Genomic DNA, 19,802 nt, shown 5'->3' with positions numbered 1-19,802 from the left:
AGTTCTGGCCCGAGACTAGGAAGTACACATGTAAATGGTGAAGAAGGGGGGGTGCATCCCATTAAGGGGAAGGGGGTAAATAATGTTATACATGAGTATAACCAACTCAAATTTCAACATCAAGATTCTTAGTGACATACAGGTGTATACCAAAAAATGCCACTGAGAAGAAACAGCTTGTCAAAATTTACAAAACCATTCCTTTTAAAACAGTATTAACCCCATGACCTGGTGAGTCACAGCACCACCTCCAAATGAAGGTACACGTGTGTGAGGGTTGCTTTGCCCTCCATAAATAAAAAATGGCAGTAAAAACATGACTGCTGACTGCAGGAGTCTTTTACCTTAAACAATTACAAACCCATGTCACTGTGGCTTTGGATTTCCTGGTTTCATTCACACATCAACATCATACATAGTGTACAGTAACTTCAAAGCCTAAGATAGGTGTACCATCATAATTCTCAAAAGGAAAAAAAAAGGTGTCAACAGTACACATATGGAAGCTTTGTTGTTGCTGATCAAAGTGTAAGAGTCACTTATAGTGTAGCTTACTTGAATGGGATGGTGCACCTGATAAGTGCATTGATACAAAATATGGATTCATGCTGTATTTCCATTCAGTTTCAATTAAAATAATGAAAATACAGACTTAATGCTGCTGTCAGGGAAGTAGTCTTTAATGACTTAACATGTACTATGTAAGCCATCATGATTGTTGGCATGAGGTACATCAGCAGGTACATCCTAATAGCCTTTACACCGCTTCCTCCAGGTACAAGATTCCTACAATACAAAAATCCAACGTGTAACTTTAAAAAAAATTTACAAAAGAAAATGGTAACCTCTAATTGTAGAGTAGGATTAAAACCTGTCCCAGTTATCAGATACAAACTGTAATGTTCAACACCTTATCTACAACTTCCGCCATCTTCTAAATCTTGAAGGAATGCCGCCAACTTACTTTGACCCATACCTAAACTGGGGACAAAAAGTAATTCAGCATTACTGGATCAGACCAGCTCATTATAAATGTGGTCATTCAAGTACTGTGCATGACTACTTTTTAAAGAGTAAAAACAGTAGACACAAACTTTCATTGTCAAAGAAATGAGATTTCTAACAAAACCACTTTGCAAGACTTTGTTAAGTCATGAAAATTTTTTCAACTGTGAAAGATCAAAATTAAACAAACCCATTAAATTATTAGTACAAAATTGACCACAATGAAGAGGATCCATCGACGAGTAGGTCTGCAGATGAGGCCAGGAGACTTCATCATGCAAATGGGTGTTGTGAACCTTGAGCCAGACTAGGTGTAGTGAGCAGTTAAGCAAAGTACATGACTCTGTTGGTGTCCACATGCACTGTCACTGCTCGAGCCATTGCTGACGGAGTGCGGTCCTCACTATTACCCGACTGGTGAGACCCCTCTCCACTGTTCACAGACAAAAAGAAGAGCATATTACATATAGTATAAAACAAGATATTCTTACACATGTCATTTTACAAACTACAGTGCATATAAATTAATTTGATTGTATCTTGCTTATGTCTTTTATAGAAGTTTTTCTAAGTAGCAGTATAATTTTACAGACTATTCCACTGAAAAACCTGTTTCTTGATTAGTAAAAAAGTTGTATGGTGATTTATCCTAATACACAATTGGTAACTCTTGCACAGTATACCTCTCAATTCAGTGTATACATATTTAACTCTTGTCCCAACTTCATAATTTACAAACATATAAAGATTACTAAATATACATACATTTGTAGACATTAATATTAGATGTTTCAAAGCATATAATATTGCCTAAAATATGAGTAAATCGCTAGTCGCACACAAACAAACCTGTCATGCTCTTTCTCGACGAGATGATAACGTGCCCTGAAGGCTACCAAGTGGGCATAATAAGCTGGAGCAGGTATAGAGACTGACCGGGTACACCGAACATATGTATGGCACAGCTGGTAGGTCAGGCACTGCAGTTCATCACTATCAAAATGATTATCATCCCATAGTACATGGTAGTGACTGGGACGACTAGTGCCCTGTGATGGGAGAAAAAATATATAAATAAAAAACTAAATGAGAGAATATAAACACTTGATCTAAGAATAATACTATACTGAGATGGAATAACAAGAGGAGATACCTGGCATTGTATATAAAGCCACACAACATAAGGGACCACAAGGAATTAAATGTTAGCATTGGTGGTAAAATACACAAAAGGGATTATGATCAACACTGAATGGAAACTTTAAGAGGAGTGTCTGATAGGAAAAAAATAGAACTGTGCTCATGTAACACAAAATGCCCTCGGTGGTTACAAAGTGTTAGTTTGAAGAATTGTAAACAACGCTAAAGTCAAACCAAGAGCCAAAAATCTGGATAGGCAATTTTAGTTGGTATCTTGTATGTATAAGAGCCATTTTTTTAGCTTTAAACTGGGTATTTTTTTATATAGTCTAGCTAACAAACACTGGTAGGATGGAAGTATGTACAGTACAGCATATGAATGGAGAAAACACAAGTGTATGTATGTATGTATGTATGTATGTATGTACGTACGTACGTACGTACGTGTGTGTGTGTGTGTGTGTGGGGGGGGGCACGGCACATGCACGGGGAACAGAAAAACTTAAGACCAAAACAAGCCGACTGCACTCCTGGATGTGTAGTCCTAAAATTCTGCAATGGGGCTTATGCTGCAGCTAAGAACATAACAGGGAAAAAGTGGTTAGCACACTACACCAGCTCACAAATGCTTATTGTCTCTGACTTCCCAAATGTGGATTCAATAGTTGGACTAAAGACAAAATCAATCGCTAGAAAACCTGACATAAAAATGCTTGTTAATACTGTACCAAACATGTTCAGTAGGTTTAACAAATTACCAAACATCAACAGTATAATATTAGTAATCATGTCACATAAAACACTAACACAGACTAGGTAATATGAAATATATTTGGTAAAGGTGTTTGAAACCCTCAGCTTAATAGGGCATGTTGGTGTTAAATGCACAATTAATTGTTAGTAAAACCAGAAATACTGTAAAAAGGAAAGAAAGCTTAAGGTAATTGGGGGGATTGTATACACAGTACCACCCCTGCTGATGGTGTGTTTGGCGAGTCGGTGACTATATCGGCCCCTCTGAGCTAAGGGGTTAAAAATACAGTATGGTACAGGGTTTAAGATGATCAATCTATATGTTTATAATTCTAGATGGAGTAACACTAACTTACTGATGTATGAACCAACCTGAATGCCTTGGTGTGAACATAGATAAAAGTCAAATTCCGTTGGGTGTGTGATGCCAACATCAACTGTGGTTCCTGCAGGAATGTTGCCACTTTTCCCACTCTGCTCCTTCTTGTCCGAGCAGAACAATCTGGGGGCAACAAGAATGAATAAATAAAGAATGCACAACACAAGGTACTGAAACAAATAGTCATTTCACAAAGATTCTAAGTGTTTTCCAAGCAGCTGATTTTGTTCAGAAAGTTGAAGAAGACCGGTCCTCTCATGCCCATAAAGTAATACAAGGTACACCATTCTTCACCCTTTCCATACACTGTTCTCTCTTACTGCAAGCATATGGTGACTTTTATTTTTAATTTACTACCCTGGAACAAATCTAACTCATTACTGAAAATTTAGAGTTGATAAATGTGCCAATGACACTGATTTGTCAGACAATAAAAGTTAAAAAGTGATATTACATTATATAAAATCTTCAAATCCTTCAACTTACAAATTTTAATGAGTTATACTTCATCAGTTATATTGATAAAATAATAAGCTACTAAGAATAGGTTAATGCAGTGGTTCCCAAACACAGGGTCGAAAGATGCATCATAAGGGGTCGCATAGAAGTTATGGGGTCACATGAAACTCATAGTCCAGGTGTCAAGGACTGAAGGACATAGCCGACAGGTGCTGTCTCGTTAAGTCGGCACCATAAATTATGGTTAAGGGAATAATGCAGTTACTCTGCTTGCGTCAAGTCAGGTCAGTCCAGGGAAGGTAAACGCTGATGGCTCGTTATGCAGCAGAAAAATCACACTCCTACCTTTGAATTGTTCTCAGCTCAATGCACTCTGTACTTCCCATGGATACAGACAGAAAATGGCAACAAATTTCAGTGATAGATTCCTTGAGTTGCTTACCAAATCTTTGGATTTTCTTCAGTTTCTGTTCAAGACAGTTATAAAACAGTGTGGCTCTTTTGTCCTCGAAATAGCAAAATTACAGGCTGACAATAAGGCAAGGGTGATTTTTGCTATCTAAGATGAAATATCAATGTTTTGGGTTATTTATCAAATTGACATTCAGCAGTTAAAAATAGAGCTATTAAGGCTCTGATATAATTTGGAAGTCTGTGAAGCAGTTTTCTCGTCAATGGTGTTTATAAAAAATTATCACCGTAACCGTATATCAAACTTAAACTTAGAGAATTGTGTGCTCTGTTATTGAATGACATAATTATATCCCCAGTTAACAGAAAATTTATTAAATGATAATGCACACACGTTACATATGAATTATGACTGATGTAACTTTTAATTAAAATTAATTATATAATGATGCACACAAGTCACATACGAAATACGTACAGTATGGCAGATGTAACTAAGAGAATTGTATGTTGTGCTGCTTAACCATGTAATTATATCCCCACGTACAGAACGTTCAATGATCGTAAGTCACATATTTAACATGACAGTTGTAGCCTGTTTCTGCCAGTGTTTACTTTCAGACTTAGACTTCTCAATTTGTAATACATTTTCCTTACTTGTTTTTACAGTTAAATAGGTACTGTATATCAATATGTCCGTATTTACTTTAAGGATCTTAATTTAAACATCAAACTGTATGTAATGACTTGGGGTCGCACAGGATAGGCAACAGTACTCGACGGGGTCGCACTGGAAAATGCTTGGGTACCCCTGGGTTAATGTTTAGTGTGTTGAAACTACAGCTGACTCCCCTGCTTCCCAAACATAATCTTTACGGGAGTGAATATGCTACTAAACTACCCTTGGACTTCAGTAGACTGTTATCTTGAAAGCATGTCTAGGAAAGCATTCTGTGTGAGTGAAAGGTAAAGAGAAATATTTTTATGGGTACAGAGAAACTTCCTTATTCATTCATTATACAGTATGTCCCTTAATCCATAAATCTTTTGATGGAGTTTTACATTGTAACTATGGTTTGCACACAGTACAGTACTGCTTTAAGAATAAACAAGATACTAACCTGGTATGATGTCGTTTCTGCACAGCAATGTAAGTGATACCGGGTTTGTAGTCTGCTTCCAGCTTGATACAAGCCTCTCTCATGGCAGTCAATTCATGCTGCAAGACTGTCTGGAACTGCCCCTCACTCACACCATCACGATACAGGATGATTCGATTAGGCTTAAATCGCGTAGACTTGTAAAACTGTATGAGCAGCTCCTTCACCATAGAAGACAACTCTTGAATCACCTCCTGTTAACATGAGGGTTCAGTTTGACAAGTGTCGTTATGGAGAAAAACTCGCAACTAGCAAATATACATGGACAATTTTATGCTACTTTTTAATAGAATAAAATGTGACTATTTTAAATTGACATCTATTGTAATTAACTTCATCACAACAATCATACTTAAATATGAAACAATTCTTTTAATCTTGTAATAACTTTAATATTGTTTCCATGCATGACAAGGAAACAATTACTGTACTGAAGCAAGATCTGTGAGGCTGACCAACCATATTAAAACTTTACTATCTACTGAAGGCAAGGAATAACTTTACTTCCAGCATTTATTTTCAAGTGGTAACAAATAATTATTAACTACAAACAGTTAAAGATACTCAACGGTATGACATCTACATAATACTAAACAATCAACTGACAATATTAGAATGGGGAGGGGGATCAAATATTGACTGGTGCATGTTTTCTGGATTTGCCAACAGGATAAAATGGTCTTTCCATGACATTTTAGGTTATACTGCCAATAAGGTCCATGTTATCTGTAATGTAGAAATAAGGAGAAATTTTGACAAGTAGCTAAAAATCATTAAATTGTTACCAATGGTTCAAAAAAGGAAAAATACTTGCGTCATGTGCTGTCCTCGCGAATGTCAGTTGTCTGGGTCGCGAGCCATCACTGGCACTTTGGCCTTGTGTTGTTGATCCATTCTGTCAATGGCAAATTCAACGCTTATTGAATTTCACTGGCAATTAAATTTTTCTCAATAATCAACGACTTTTTCAAATTAACATTACAGGAGTTATGTACCTGTATACTTAGGATATATAATTTCAGATCAATTAGTTTTTTCTGCAGTGTGTGCACGAAGATTAATAGGGAATAATGCCATGACTTTACAACACAGGGGCTCATGTACACTATCTTCACTTTCACCACCAAATACAGTGTATTCGCAATTGTTCAGAATATACCGTTAGTTGAGGAAATCTTTGACTGGACTTAACTCTAATTCTTTATGTACTTAAATTCAAACAGCAAGTATAATATTGTAAAGCAGCAGCAGCAGATCATCTACGATGTAACACTTCCTAGGACTTATAAAAGAAAGAAAAAATAAAATGTAACGCTTGTTATAACAACTGGATTTATCTATGGGTAATGGAGGTGTGCTTAAACTAAGTAATACAAGAACCATTAGTCAGCCAATAAACAGGCTACAACCATGCACATTATGATTTATTTTAGGAAGATACACAGTGAAAGTCACTTAATGGTAGTGTCACTATTCCCTTTATATCAATTTTTTGGGAACCTCTTGTCAGATATAACTTTGCTTCAGCCTCCCTTATACCTTGTCAGATATAACTTTGCTTCAGCCTCCCTTATACCTTGTCAGATATAACTTTGCTTCAGCCTCCCTTATACCTTGTCAGATATAACTTTGCTTCAGCCTCCCTTATACCTTGTCAGATATAACTTTGCTTCAGCCTCCCTTATACCTTGTCAGATATAACTTTGCTTCAGCCTCCCTTGTACCTTGTCAGATATAACTTTGCTTCAGCCTCCCTTATACCTTGTCAGATATAACTTTGCTTCAGCCTCCCTTATATCAAAATTCGTTTAAAATCTTCCTCGTGTCCTGACAGTTTGGTGGGTTTCAGATTCAATTTCACGCATGGTATGTCAGACACCATAATGGTAACCCAGTTGTCTGATGTCACACGATGGCATCAAGTGGTGTTTCAGGCAAGGTAAGAAGGCTTAACCAACATCTGGGAGAACACAGTGGTGAGGCAGGTAAGGTGTGGTCCTAGGCACCCGATTGTCGACAAACTGTCTCAATAGGCTCTATACTGTACGTATTTTCATCTCGCTCGAAGACAATTTTGTTGACAAAAAATTTCGAGCACTGTGAGAATTCTGCATATGCTTTCATTCCTTCATTCTTTGTTATATCAAGGATGCTGTTTAAAGCACAACTGTTTTCTTAAAAGAATAAATAACAACAAACAGTCAAGGCCAAACTTACTTCAAGTCCCACCTCACTTAACGCAATGTTTTTACTCTGCACACACACCATCATATTAACCGAGTTTCACTGTATTTAGTTCTATGAAATTTTATTTACAGGAAATTCATTTACCCACACCTCACCTCTTTTAAACAAAGGCTGTGTTGATTTGAGTCTATCCCCTCTTGAATGTTTCATTAAACGCACAATACTTTATATAAGTGACAGCACTTAAAGAATCACACAACAAACCTAGTTTGTACAATATTGTTTCATTTTACATCCCAATATAGGGTTTGGTAAAAAATATCAAATATTCTTTTGCAATCATTGAAAAATTATAAAAATAAAGGACCATTTGTATTTCATGTGGCAAATCCAGAAGACAGACACAAGTCAACCCATCTTTATCTCCTGTATACAACTGGAATTCTGTCAAACCCCTCAAACAGAATTTTTAACATTTACTTGACATTTTATTCCAACACTTGATTTTATGGGGAAAAAAAAAGAAAAAAAAAGACTCGATAACGAGGCATGCTTAAACTATGTAAGGTTTTAGGACAGGTGAATTTAATGAAAATTTATACCAGTATAGTGTACTGCTATCGGAGTATAATTCTGAAAACAATCACGACCTAACAATAAACACACAGTATCGGATACTTCAACCCTCTCCTTCCTTTTAAGAAAAAAATATATATATTCTGTATGTACCATCACGACCCCCCAAGCTGACTTTAATGGCAAAGAAGCCATAGATTATCCACTCCTAATGTCTGATGTTCTTGTATTAATACACACTATGGTGTTCACATAAAATTACACCTTGAGTACAGTACTAAAAAAGCCTCGCATACAAATTCCTACAACTATTACCAGCTGCCTCTCAGCAAACAACTCTCTTATTTTAGTGCTTCAGTGCTCCGAGTTTGAGTCTGAGACTTGATGAAGCTCTAGGGGAGCTTCCTGCTGTGTATTTTTTAAATCTTTCCTCTCCAGGGTGACAGACTCAACCATTTGACATATACCTGTAAACACCTACTTACAAAAATATAAACCATGTTTCTTGATACAACATTATGGACGTAAATCCTAAAACTAAAATAAATTTGCATATACAGCATTTGAAAGCTTAAGCGGTAAGATTTTCTTCATATATAAACTACTTATTTTCAATGCTCATTCAGCTTTCATGCATTTAGTTTAAAGTTTTTCCTGCGTCAATTATAAAACCCACCCAGCTTGCAGAGTCTTTTTCGGCCATTTTCACTAGGATCCAATATCAATCACATCATTCTACCCCCTATTGAAAGCACGGACACTTATAGAAGTATTCAAACTACAGGTATGTACAGTAATTATTCAACATCAATTTTTCCTATTAATTTTTAAATTACATACTTTGTCTACCTTACCATAAACTACCATTATGTTCTTGCCTCCTCCATAATAACCTCTAAAACCTTTCCCTCGCATCAATTACTTCAGTTTACCTTACCTCTTAACACTTTAATACAAATATAACAAAGTACGTACTAAACAATATGAACACCATTTTAAAGTCAAATCTCTTGCTTTTACCTGTTATCACTTCATTCCTAATTCAAGACGCTCAGCTTGTTGTTGACTCTCTACTTTGTTCCAAACTGAAATCCACAACTCATAATTCATCTCCATCTCTCAAGTCACTTTTCCTTCTACAGTATGCCTTGTTCTCTACTTGAAACCCTCAACTTGTTATTCTAATCTGAAATTGATATGTGACTGATTTGTGTACAATCATAATCTCTTCTCGATATGCGTTCATGTCTGGTTTTATGAGTGCGTGTTTGGAGCCGCTTATTCTGTGCTAAAGACTTTCTCTCCTTGAGATAATAAACACACATACATGGAGCTGTTGCTTCTTAATAATTATAAAAAATATACAAAAGATAAATAATGCTTCCTCGATGCCCATCCCCGTCACTTCAACTGTGTTCTTCGCCCAATCTTTCCATCTCCATCTTCCTTTCCCTCCTATCTTTCACCTTTCAATTAAAATTTGATTTTACCGCCTATCACTTTCAATTCTTTCAATAAATCCAGAGCAACTTGGCACACCCTGGTCAGATGTGTCAGACACTGCCTTCACTTTTGCAACTCTTATTTTAGTACTATTCTTTTTGCACTTTATTCATCCTACATATTACTCTCAAACAGGTGAGATTTCCTTAAAGGGGAAAGCCATGTTATATCCTTTTATGAATTTATCCTTTCAGTCTCAGAGGCATACAATGTACACTTGGGATCAGAGTCCTACAGACATGTGCGATACATGTTGATTTTTCCCGCCCCATTTCAAAATATCTTGGAGCACCATGAGCAATAATAATGCCACATATTACCAGTAGAAATAATATTCACCCCCAAATATTTCACATCAACTCAGTTACCCTACAAATACCATGGTGAACACACATCTGGCAGCCGCGAGTGGTACCTGTGTGTCTGGTAGACGGCAAACGTAAATGCGCAGCAGCATGGGAAGAAACAGATGCAATTTTGATGGGAGGTAATGATACAGAATTGAGAAATATGAAGATGATGATGATACAGTAATTAGCTTGAGTTTATAAACAAGCTGTCAGTACTGGGAGGTGTCAGGAAGGTATGCCCCAATCTATTGTACTGTACCGCTAAAACACAAAGAAACTGCAGTTGCCAATCAATTATTTTCCTTTTTGTTCTTTTAACACTATTCATGCACACATGAATTATGCCTGACACCAAAAAGGGTAATTGGCCACCCTTAACAACCACAGCTTTAGTGTCACAAAAATACCCATGTTACAGTGAATGTATTTCACAATTAATTCAATCTAATAAATTTTTTGGTTTCCCCAAAAATAATTGTACAGTACTATAAAAAAAGTTTAACCTTACGATAATGACAAACATTATTATTACTATTCAGCATAAAACTGTCCCCTCTGTTAACTGCTTAAAGTTTACCGCTTCTGGAACCCGAGGGCAAAGTGTTCAGAACCCTGTGTCCCATAGACAGAGTTGCCAAGGTAAATAAACTCCCAAAAACTTTTTGGACTTAAACCCTTAACTGCTAGACGTCAATTTCACTATTTCATTTGGCTAATGCCAAATGATTTTGTTCAGCACAGAAACACACCACATATGGGGTTAACACTGTAAAATTAAGACAAATATATGGCAGCCTTATTATGGTATGCAATGTTAGGAAATAATATTTAAAATAATTTTCTGATTTTTGATTACTGTACTTGGAAGTGAACACCTGTTACAGATAATATAAAAATTAAAGTATGTTTTCTAGATTTTTAAATTCTATGTACTGGCTTTAGGTAGTTACTTAGCTTCATCCACTTCTTATGAGGAGATATACTGTACCATAAAAGTTTTTTATAAGTACTATAAACCACACAATTATAAACAGTGTTAGCTCCAACTTAAGCCAGAGTGAACTGCACACTTGACCCAAGTCCCACTCTGGTACATACAGTCCATGTGTTCTATCAGTATCTAACCTCAGTCCTCCTGCATTTACAACATGTTACCTGAGCAACATTAAAAAGTGCACGGATTTAAGGTTTCTACCTGGTACGATACAACAATTTTGGGTAATTTGTATTATATGGGTAATATTAAAGAAACAGAGCCTTGAGGATGCCAAATTAGCACAGATGAGTGTACAATATTGTGCTATTTTCATTGTTACTGTATTAATATTTGGTGGGCAATTTTGTGTGTTTTTGTAGCGTTCTCTTATTTATCCATGGTGCACATTTCTTGCTTGTGATTAGTAAGTAAATTAACCTTTTAAGTACCGGTATTGTTTGCTAATTATTAATCTTTTTTTAACCTCAGGTTCGAACCCCCTATTTTATATTGCAGTACAGTACGTACGTGGTAAAATTCTAAGTGTAATATCTTGGGCCCTAGTTAAGGTAACAGAATAATTCAAAGTCTTTCTGATGTTGTAGTTGTCAGTTAAGTTGACATTTGACAATGACTTAAACAGCAATACCGTATTAACAAGGTAAAGCAAACTAAAGGTCTGATCCAGTGGTCATTAACCCATTTAGATGCAGAAAGGTTCAGGTGGCTTTCTGAGGCCCTACCTAGTCTGGTCACATTCAGGTTATGGCAATGCAATATGACACCTCAAGATGAATGATATCCATGCAATCAAGAATGTTCAGAGAAGGGTAACAAAACTGATGCCCGGGCTGAAAAAATGGTTCCAAAGTTTATCTAAGCAAGCAGAAGATCCCATCAATGACATACTCTAGAATGCTTGGGGATACAAATGAAACTTTCAAAATAATGCAAAGGATATGTCAAGAAGCATGCCCATCTTTGAGACCACATAATGACAATGACAGAGGTGACAGTTTTAGCTGTTTAAAGTGAGTTCACACACCAAGCTGAGATAACAGAACATTTCGCTGCACATCCAGGATGTATGGAACAACTTACCTGACCTGTTGGCCATACCCCTAACTGTGATGACTTTTTAGAGAAGGCTGGACAAACAATGGGCTGATAAAGATGTCATGGTCAACTACAGAGCCCTGAACATGTGGTAAAACCATTACCCCACCTATTATTATTTTATGTAAATTCAACTTCAGAGAAGCAGATTTAAGTTCTGAATATACAGGAGTAAGTCTTTCATCTAAAAGACCAAATAACCCATGTAAATCCACTACATGACACCCTACAATACTAAAGTTCAATTTTATGTTAAATTACAAATATTTCTCCCAAATAGTAAAAAAATACAGGGATTTTCTTACACTTGACCTTGAGATCTACTTCTAAATCTTCCCCCAAAACGTAACTTGCTAAATGTGGTCACTATTGTTATTAATGCTGATGCAATTCTTATCATCTGACACTGTCATTGTAATGAAATGGTAAAGTGATTTAAGTATTGAGACCTCAGACTTACATATTACAGATTGTCTTACAATAAACTTACACACCACGAAACAACAGAACTCTTCCACAACAGAAACATCTACATGAAGGCAGGTGCTCTATTATATCATGTATTTTATGTACAGTATTAGAGATTATTCTATCAAAGGTTGAGAAGTTATGCACAGTACAGTATATTCAAAAGTAAATTTTAAATTATTAACTAAATCAAGTTTGTTTATGAAAATTTCTAAACTTCAATGTTTTTTTTACAAAATACTGTATAGCTATTAAAAGAAATAAAATAAAAAATACCTGTAAATATACTATTATTTTACAGCAACAATAAGAATGAAAGAATATCATCAAATGATGGGAAATGTGTATGTACTCTTGTTTCTGGCCATCCTGCATGAAGAAGAAACAGCTTAACCGGAAAAAAAAAGAAGCTACAAAAACATCTTCAAAAGGCTCAAATTATGACAAATTCCAGTACTGTATCTTGGATTAACAGCACAGTTTGTTTGGATAACTTGGTGCTAGATACCATTTTTACCTTATAAGTACAAAACACTTCCTCTAAATATTTACTTTATTGAAAACAAAAGATAAATTCTAATGTAAGTATGACTTAGGAAGTGACCCCCAAGACCCTCTTCTAGACCCACCTGTCTGTGTTGCTGGACCCGAACTGTTGCTGCATATCTTGAAGGATGAGCATCCATAGAACCTACTACAGCTGCAATGGACGGTTTCTTATTATCACCCGCTGGTGGATGAGTTACATCAGCACCCAGGAAGATTACAGGCTCGTTGAACACCTTAGGTCTATGAAGAAAAAGATAGGGAAATTAGATATTGGGAAACCGAGCGCTTGCTCACTAAACATCTTAAAAGTGAAACAGGGTCCCATAAGCCTGGTTGCACATTAGGAACAGTGTGGATACAGCAATGTATACTAAGCCTTCAGTACACAAGGAGACAGCATGACAGTACTGCACTCAACCACATTCATCCCTAAGTTGTAAACTTAGGTACCCATTTACAGCTGGGTGAACAAGGAGTGCCCAGGGATCAAACTACTGACCCCTGGAACAGGAGGTGAGCACTAACCACTCAAATGCCATGCTCCTAAACAACTTAGCTCTATACTGTAGTAAAAAATTTATTTATGGAGAAATGATTAGCTTTTGAGATATGCATATAACACTAATTCACCTTCTGATAAAGCCCACTTTTTACCAGAGGGGCTTGAAATGTTAAAAGCCTGATACACCAGCCAGGCAATGTTTTTACTACATGCCGCATTCTCACCCAAATGAATCAAGGCTGACGGCCACAAAAGACTTATGAAACTTAAAACCTTTTGGTCAACTGTGGCATAATACTGTACACAGACATAGAGTATATGTTTTTAAAATATTCACAGTTAGCAAATAAGATGCGTCTCATAAAACATGGCCACCAAGCGCAGGCAGATGTGTTGGAGGTAAAGAGTTATTATGAAGGGGACACTGAACATAAATGGTACTACTGTGTGGACTTGTGGAAGAGATGCTTAGGGAGAATTCTCAGATACACATTATACAATGGTTTCTTTGCAGTGATAACTTGACTGATTTTATGCAATGATGACTGGACCCAGTTACTGCATTAAATTCAGAGATTTTTGCGTAAAATTATTAAATTTTACTCTATTCTGCATACTAAGTAGGTTTCAAGTAACCAAATACAAGTTGTTAAAGTTAAAGCTTTACCCTCTTCGTAGTCTTTATGGAAATATAATTTACAGTATGTTGGCTGTACATTACAAATCAAAAATCTTAAATTATTCTAAATATCAGACACTAATACCTCATTAAAAAAAATATATATATTATATATATATATATTATCCCATTAAACTATTTCTCACCTGATGCCTGGGACTAGAATAGAGTTGATGCCTCCCAACTTGACATTGATTTTGAGGCAAAGATTGGATAACGTCTGAGGTGAGGTCTTGTTAACATTCTTGGCTTGCACACACTGAGTTGCCATGCCCAATACAGTGTCACCTACTCGCTTCACTTCCGCTGTGGAGAGAGAAATTATTCAAGATACACGACCAACTATCTGGCAATAATTGAGAATTTATTCAAGACATACAAGACCATTTGTAACAAAATATAATTAAACTATAAATGTAAACTTGACAATCATTAAAGATATTGTTCTCCTTAATCAAAGTAGTAGGTTTAAGAAAAACCATAATACTGTACAAGTAAAAATTTGACCTATCTATTTATGCTATAAAATAAACATATCAAATCATATAGATGGGTAAAACTGAATGCCTCCTCTAGTAAGGGTATTATAAATCTGATATGACAAATATTCCTAATACAGTACATTAATATATTCTCACTCACCATAGACTGGAGTCTTCCCAGGCAGTACTACACATACTAGCTGAAGGCCAGTGAAGGTACTCTTAAGATACCGAAACATTGGCTCTACCTGGTCAGGTCCATTGGCATACTTGCAAAAACATGGCTGACCAATAATGGGCATACCTAGAAGACAGAACACAAAATGAATCTAAGTTCTTAGGGTTTTAGAATCTAAATGAGTACATTATATTAATCCTAAAATCTACATAAACATAAAGCAAATCTAAGGACCTACGGTAGTCCAAATTTAATAAAAAGAGGGTCTAAAGGATAAATTTTAACTTAACATTGTGAATATTAAAACCAATGTATAGATGAATAGAGTGAGGTCAATGATGATAGAGGGAATTAATAATAAATAAATGATGTAACGAGTCCCATGGTAAATTATGCATGGACTTCCATTTCTCCAACTTACCAGCATCATTACTGATCTTCTGTAATTGTTGAGTGAAGTTCCGTAATGCATCTTCTCTTACTGTCCTTTGTGGGGCAAAGCATGCTACCGCCCATACACGCACTTCCACACCAGTGAAGAACTGCTTCCCTCTCATATCCCAAACTCCTTGGTTTGGTAAAGCCTGTTGCTTTGTTCTTCCCCCATACTGTAGCTTTGGAGGCGGCAGTACTCGTCCCCGGACCTGTATGAAGTAAAATCAAAGCAATAAGTAGTGGGTAAAGTTTTTACCTGAGAGTTGTTGTACACTGGTGACTTAAAGTGTTGACAGTGACGAGGCAGTGGAGAGATTTGAAAAATATGAAAGGGTGAAGTAAAGTCAAAGGGCTTGAGAGTGAATGTAGTAACAACAAAAGTACTGATTGGTGGTGTGGGTGAGGGACTTATAGAGAAAAGTGGAAAATGACCAAGAGTTACCTATAAGAAAGATGTTGGCAGTAGCTCAATAATGTGCAATGAGTGTTGAAGGTGGTTACACAAGAGTAGAAGGTGACTGCTGTATGTTGCTGACTTTTAAGTGTCCAGTATATACCGATGAATGAACGTAAGCATACTTTACAGTGTCATCATAAGTAACAAAACTAATAATAAACATATACTATACTGTTGTTACTCTACTTACCTCCATCATAGCTGTACTGATCGTTAGGCCAAATTCTTGCATGTAAGGATCGTTGTTAAAATCGGCTTTTCTAACCAAGTTGTTAATCTCTCTCTCTCTGTCTGGGGCAGATCTTGCTGTAGCTTTGATCATGGTGGAGGTTTGCATATCAGTAAGCTTCTTGATGCACCGCTGGCCAGGAACAATGTTACACACCTCCAAAGGAAGGTATGTATGCTTGTGTTCTTGACCCACCTAGAAATAATACCCTAGTTATTCTATGTACAGTACTGTAAGGGCATACACCAAGGCAAGGATAAAGGCCTTTGCTATGTGCTGCAAAAGATATGTTAGAGGAAAACAAATATAGAGGTATTAACAATGACTACGGAAATACACTAGAAGTCTAAAGTACTGTACGGGTAAGAAAAATGAGAAATTGATCATATATAATTAGGGATGAGGGGATAATAGTAGAGATAGTGTACTAATAAGTAAAATTCACAGTAGGAGGTGCAGTGGTAGGTGGAGACTGGGATGGGTAGGTGAAATTAAAAGCTGGGTCCCTGAATAGATACAAAATCTAGGAGCAGCAGCAAAGACATTTCCAAAAAAATCATTTGGAGTAGAGGGTCATGGTCACCAACTGTCGACATGAGGATGGCACCTTAATCAACTTATCATTAAATGGAAAACAAAATAAAATAAAAATACAGATAGAGTTCATTCAGTCCTTCACACCTCAACATCCAGTTATACACAATATATATATATATATATATATATATATATATATATATATATATATATATATATATATATATATATATATATATATATATATATATATATATATATATATATATATATATATATATATATATATATATATATATATATATATATATATATATATAGTGTATAACTGGATGTTGTACACCATTCAGTGACAGTAGATGCCACTAACTCACCTGTAGGCAAGGTAGATGTGGGAACCTGAGTTTCATTTTGTATTTGTCAAGGAAATATTTGGCAACTGTGCATTCTACAGTCTGGCCATTCTCAAGCTGTAGTGGAAACCTGTACAGTACAAAGAGAAAATAAAACATTATCACCTGTAAATACATGTTAATGATCAGGTTAAATAAGGTTAGGATACCGTTGAGAAAAAATTACACATCTACACTCTAAGATGAATCAAACTTACTCCATTAAACAGGACAGAAACCTATAACACCAACTTAATAAATACAGTGAAACCTCTATTTAACGGACTATATGGAGTGGAAAGTCCATTATATTGAGGGTCCGTTAGATGTGATACCTCCATCTAACAAATTATAGTGACACTGAACAACTACCAACTTAAAACATTACAGCTCAGTCTATCTACAGTATGTCCAGTTTAACAGCTGTGAAGTAAAATATTGTGCAACTGTCAATGCTGAAAAATATGATCAAATGCTCAACTACTTTACTTATTTCCGATACAACTTTCTCACGTGTTCCTCTTATACAGAAAAGACTACTGTAGTGCACTGTACTTACGATTGCATTTGAGCAGGTCTTCTGGTAACATTACATACACGGTATTTTCTTCGCATTGCACCACAATGAGTAATCTCTATCTGAAAGGCACAAAATCAAGAAATTAGGCCAATAAACACATTATTGAGAAATTTAATTAAACTTAGCACCAATTCTATGTATATGCACACAATACTGAGCACAAAAAAAAAAAAATTTAGTCATAGGAAGTGAAGGCAAGTAAAATTTTTCAGTTATCCATCCAATTTGCCAAGTGTGTACATTACAAGAAATAATACCTTTAATCCCTTAATTTCCTTTGTGAACTTGACACGCTGCGAGTCTGTGAGAGGTTTCCGCTGTTCGCCAATTTCCCGTATATCCAAAACTTCACACATAAATTCTATCACTGCTTGTGCTTTATAAAATGCAGTTGCAGAAACTGAAAATGAGAACACATAGGTACAGTATATAATCCACGTTGTTTCTAATTATTTATCAAAATTTACACAAGTGAACTTAAAATGATTGCAAAAGCTAAATACTGTATCCTCTAAAACCATTTCAAAAGCAGAGGTAATATTTTGAAATGTAAAATTAAAATGATAATTTTCTTAAAAATATTATGTACTATGCTTCTCAAATAGTCAAGCAAGACCTAAATTATCCAGTAATGGATCTCTGTTATTAAACTTCATAATGGGAAAGTCCCTCAACTTTGGTACTTTAATCTAAGCACTGGGAATTTTATTTGTACTGAAATTACGAGGTTACGAAGGGGGAAGGAGTTATATGAACTTACAGAATACTGTACCAAATCTTTTTTATGTCCTTTCCCACAATAGTGTAATGCCGATATGAAATACATCACAAATAAAAATTTTATCACTTCTTGTTAAGTATAAAACAAATAATACAAAAGTAAAGAAATATAAAACTAGAAAGATGTGATCCACGGAGTAACACAGGATAAATAATTAGATTATTGTAAAAAGGATAGTCTAAAATTTGAGAAAACACACTGGTAAGTAACCAAACAGGTATTAACATACCTGTACAGGGTAAATGTGGCAAAAGATTAGCACCATTAAGAAAGACATGTCTAACTAATGATGTATTTAAAAAAATAACTGAGCTTCATTAAACTTTCAAGCTGCAATTTGTAAACATTAAGAAAAATTTTCCTTACCATCAATATTGAGCATCATCTTCCACTGGGACGGCCGTACACTTTGATGAAAGCCAAACCACACCTCACGACCACCACCTAGAGGGTGGTAATAACCATCTGGGGCAGAGAAAAATGACCTGCCCACAGGGGTGTATGTCATAGACGGTAGATGGCGCATGACTACATCTAAGGCCTGTAGAACAAAAATAAATACATGTACATATACATTTTAAGTCCTTTAAGCATTTTAAAAATATTTCAATCCTTCCTCCTCCAACCTTGTCAATGCTTCAAATCCATACAGAAATGTACCTCAACAGTACCTTGTACTCTTCAGTACATTCATATCAGTTTAAGAAGGTTATGTTGGCATAACCCGGGTGAGGTGATGGGCTTCTTATTGTCTTGCATTTACACACTTTTGTAATGTCTGTTGTATTAATACTGTACACATTACAATAATTTATCAATATATATTATGGGGCCTTACCTGAATAGCATCATAGGGTATTGTCCGTGTCCGCCCTTCAAGGGCTTCTTCTAATGTGTAGAGATTTACTTGTGCTAGCCATTTCATTGCTACTTTAAAGACCCTGTCTCGTCCCTCCCCAGGCAAAGTTACCTGGAAAAATATATTGCTATAACTGAACTATATAAACACTTGAACAGGAATAAGTGTCCATCATGGTTTTATATATCACTATTACAAACATTTTGTTGCATAAAACCTCAATATGTCAGATGATGCCATTTTTTCATCTGAAATTAAAAAATAAAGATAACTGTGGGAATACTGTAGTGTACTTGCTTTATCATAACTGAGAGTCTTAGGTGAAATTAAAACAGTTAACCGGGAGAGCTAAGAAATTTACTCCAGTACAGTATATGAGTCACAAAAGTTGACTAGATATTTCTTAAGCCGATTAGTTAATTAGTGATCTTAATTTTATGCAAATTAAATAGGTGAACTACCCAGTCAAACTCACCTCCAACTCCATCTTCTCATTACCAATGGGTAATGGATCTCTTGTATATAAATTACTTCTTCCATCAAAGACAGGCTGAAAATTTAAGAGCAAAAACTTTTAATTACTCACTGCCACTCGACATACACAGGAGATGCTTATGTATAACAATGCCTTATGAACTCGTTTAACTATAGCTTCTTAG

At 35.7% G+C, this 19,802-nt stretch overlaps 1 protein-coding gene across 4 annotated transcripts in view; it reads right to left on the bottom strand.

The window, feature by feature from the left end:
- Positions 1 to 472: 472 nt before the first annotated feature.
- Positions 473 to 19,802, bottom strand: part of LOC121876318 (protein argonaute-2-like) — a 33,322-nt gene continuing 13,992 nt past the window's right edge. For all 4 annotated transcript variants that reach the window (XM_042381392.1, XM_042381385.1, XM_042381400.1 and 1 more), the window contains 16 exons: positions 19,619 to 19,693; positions 19,123 to 19,254; positions 18,651 to 18,825; positions 17,761 to 17,903; positions 17,483 to 17,562; positions 16,906 to 17,014; positions 15,956 to 16,189; positions 15,295 to 15,517; positions 14,856 to 14,999; positions 14,360 to 14,519; positions 13,113 to 13,272; positions 6,122 to 6,202; positions 5,269 to 5,501; positions 3,271 to 3,400; positions 1,855 to 2,054; positions 473 to 1,438 (listed from right to left, as the gene is read on the bottom strand). In XM_042381392.1, the coding sequence (XP_042237326.1) occupies positions 1,330 to 1,438; positions 1,855 to 2,054; positions 3,271 to 3,400; positions 5,269 to 5,501; positions 6,122 to 6,202; positions 13,113 to 13,272; positions 14,360 to 14,519; positions 14,856 to 14,999; positions 15,295 to 15,517; positions 15,956 to 16,189; positions 16,906 to 17,014; positions 17,483 to 17,562; positions 17,761 to 17,903; positions 18,651 to 18,825; positions 19,123 to 19,254; positions 19,619 to 19,693 (2,388 nt within the window). In that variant the 3' untranslated portion in view covers positions 473 to 1,329. The remainder of the gene's footprint in view (positions 1,439 to 1,854; positions 2,055 to 3,270; positions 3,401 to 5,268; positions 5,502 to 6,121; positions 6,203 to 13,112; positions 13,273 to 14,359; positions 14,520 to 14,855; positions 15,000 to 15,294; positions 15,518 to 15,955; positions 16,190 to 16,905; positions 17,015 to 17,482; positions 17,563 to 17,760; positions 17,904 to 18,650; positions 18,826 to 19,122; positions 19,255 to 19,618; positions 19,694 to 19,802) is intronic.

This window comes from Homarus americanus, unplaced genomic scaffold, assembly GCF_018991925.1.
Source record: "Homarus americanus isolate GMGI-L3 unplaced genomic scaffold, GMGI_Hamer_2.0 scaffold33468, whole genome shotgun sequence".
NCBI lineage: Eukaryota > Metazoa > Arthropoda > Malacostraca > Decapoda > Nephropidae > Homarus > Homarus americanus.
The sequence above is the reverse complement of the archived record's forward strand: the minus strand, read 5'-3'. Positions and strand labels throughout refer to the sequence as shown.